Source organism: Phalaenopsis equestris, unplaced genomic scaffold, assembly GCF_001263595.1.
Source record: "Phalaenopsis equestris unplaced genomic scaffold, ASM126359v1 Scaffold000095, whole genome shotgun sequence".
Taxonomy (NCBI): Eukaryota; Viridiplantae; Streptophyta; class Magnoliopsida; order Asparagales; family Orchidaceae; genus Phalaenopsis; species Phalaenopsis equestris.
This window is the reverse complement of record NW_018164537.1, coordinates 439,286-441,510: the sequence shown is the minus strand read 5'-3', so window position 1 is coordinate 441,510 and position 2,225 is coordinate 439,286. Positions and strand designations below refer to the sequence as shown.

The window sequence follows — 2,225 nt, the reverse complement described above, 5'->3', positions numbered from 1 at the left end:
TCAATGAGTTTGTCACATTACAAGTGACAAAATGTCATTGGATCTGTGTGGACTCCTAATGTGATATGTTTTTGGGATAATGAGATTTACTTTGTTGAGCTTAATACAATAGCTCATGAGGCTGTTTTATACTTTCTTTCGGTGTCCCTTACCTCCTAATTGGCTCGGGATGTTTGTTGTTACTATCCCTAATCATAGGATACTTATACAGTTGGCACAAAGAAGGTGACGTGGCCATTTACCATTGGATCATAAAACACAAAACAGTTCATAGGATTTTTATTCCTCTCCTCTTTCAAGGTCAGCCAGTCAGTCATATGGAGTCCCCAGTCAAAGTCTTTCCAAAGTCAATCCTCCTCTCCAACATAAGAGAGGGCCAGAAAAGAAAAAAATCCACTTTCCTATCAATTAGAGCTGATTAACAGTGGCTCGGCCAAGCCAAAATGGCGGATGGAACCCTAACTCCTCTCTCGAGCTCTTGGCCCAAGCTAATGGTTATCTTCTTCTCCCTCGCTTTTCTGGTCTCCTCCTCTGCTTCGGAGATCATCTTTGAAGACCGATTCGACGGTATATTATTAGTTTTCAGAAGAACAGCACTGTTAGCTATCTTCCCATTCTTTTATGCGTCTTGTTCTTTTTTTTCGTTTTTTAGACTTTAAATTAACTAGTGATTAATTAGCTTAATTAATTGTGTAATTGGATATCATTTAGTTATAATTGTGTCGATGATTAATTTATGATCATTCATAATTTTTATTCTATTAATTATTTTATAGTTAATACATCTAGCTCATATATATATATATATGTATATATTGTCAATTAATTAGTAATTATAATACTAATTTGACTAATCTATTTTTTTCCTAATCTTAATTAGTAACTTTTTTTCGAATATTTCTCATTAGTTTATTTAATTTGACACAAGTTGTCATTTAATGCCTCGTTAATTTTGGTAATTTACTATTTAATTGAATTAGTTTTTGTTTATCTTGGGATTTGATTCTCTCCAGATAACTTTGGACATATAGATTTTGAAGAGTAAAGTTTTTGAAAATATAATTTTTAAAAGTTCAAAAATATTTGTCTTCATGTCCTTTCATGGTGTACTTTGGCCATACAAAATCAATGGAGATAAAATTTGGACCAATTCTCCTCTAAAACTTAGTACAATCTTTATTAAATCAGCCGTGGAAACCAATCTTCATTGCATATATTGATAATGATAACTCATCAATTAACTCTTAGATGTTATATTTCTTAATCCATCTCAAAGCATAGCCCAACTAAAATCTATATCAATTCTGTTGGCGGGTTAAGATAAATGTGGAGATATTGTATTGATTAAAACACACTCAGGGTCTATTTGGCGCAGCTGCAGATTCTCAGCCTTTCAGCTGCAGCTGCGCTGCACCAGGAAGCAGCTGTGGGAAAACAGCTGTGGGGAAGTTGACTGTCTGTTTGGTGCAGCTGCGTGAAAAATGCTGTGAGCCAGTTGTTTATGTAAAAATAACCAAACTGTCCATATTTGTTAAAATTGTTTAAAGTTTTTGATTTATTTGTATAAATATGGGTTTAATATACATAAAATTTATAAAAATATTATTTCTTAGTTAATTAAATGAAATAAATTATTTTTAATATTCATTTTTATAGATAATTTTTAAAAAATATTTTGTAATTTTAAACACATATAGGTTTAAAATTTATCTTTATCCATATATCAATGTATACAAATATTAATTCATCTATACATATAAAAATTTACAAACATATTTTAGAAGCATAAAATGTAAAATATATAAAAGCACCTCAAGCCATATGAAGTCGTGCTTTCTTACATAAAGACGTAGGAACTCATACAGTTTCGTACATCCAAAATAGCCCAGAGTACATAAATGCAACTCAACCACTAGCTAGGAGAAGCAGAATGAAAAAAAAAACTGTAAAACTACGACCACGACGAGTAGCATAATGGTAATGTTATTTCTAACAATGACACGCTGTAGCTCCCGTGTCTGCCCTTCGTCATCTGAAACTCGCAAATCGCTACCAACATCTTCCTCAACATCAGAGAAATTGTCCGCCCATCGGAAAAATTTGCATTGATCGGCAATGCTTCGGGTGCATGTATAAAACTTCCTACCATAGCTATGTGCCTGCAGTGAGGTCAAAAGTGTGGTTTGCATACCACAATGACAAACTACTCGTCGGGAGGGAGCGGA

At 33.1% G+C, this 2,225-nt stretch overlaps 1 protein-coding gene across 1 annotated transcript in view; it reads left to right on the top strand.

Moving 5' to 3' along the window:
• The first annotated feature begins 303 nt into the window (after positions 1-303).
• LOC110020386 (calreticulin-3-like) overlaps positions 304-2,225 on the top strand; it is a 14,445-nt gene continuing 12,523 nt past the window's right edge. Inside the window, 1 exon segment of the mRNA XM_020718472.1 lies at positions 304-567. Within this exon segment, the coding sequence (XP_020574131.1) occupies positions 444-567 (124 nt within the window). The 5' untranslated portion in view covers positions 304-443.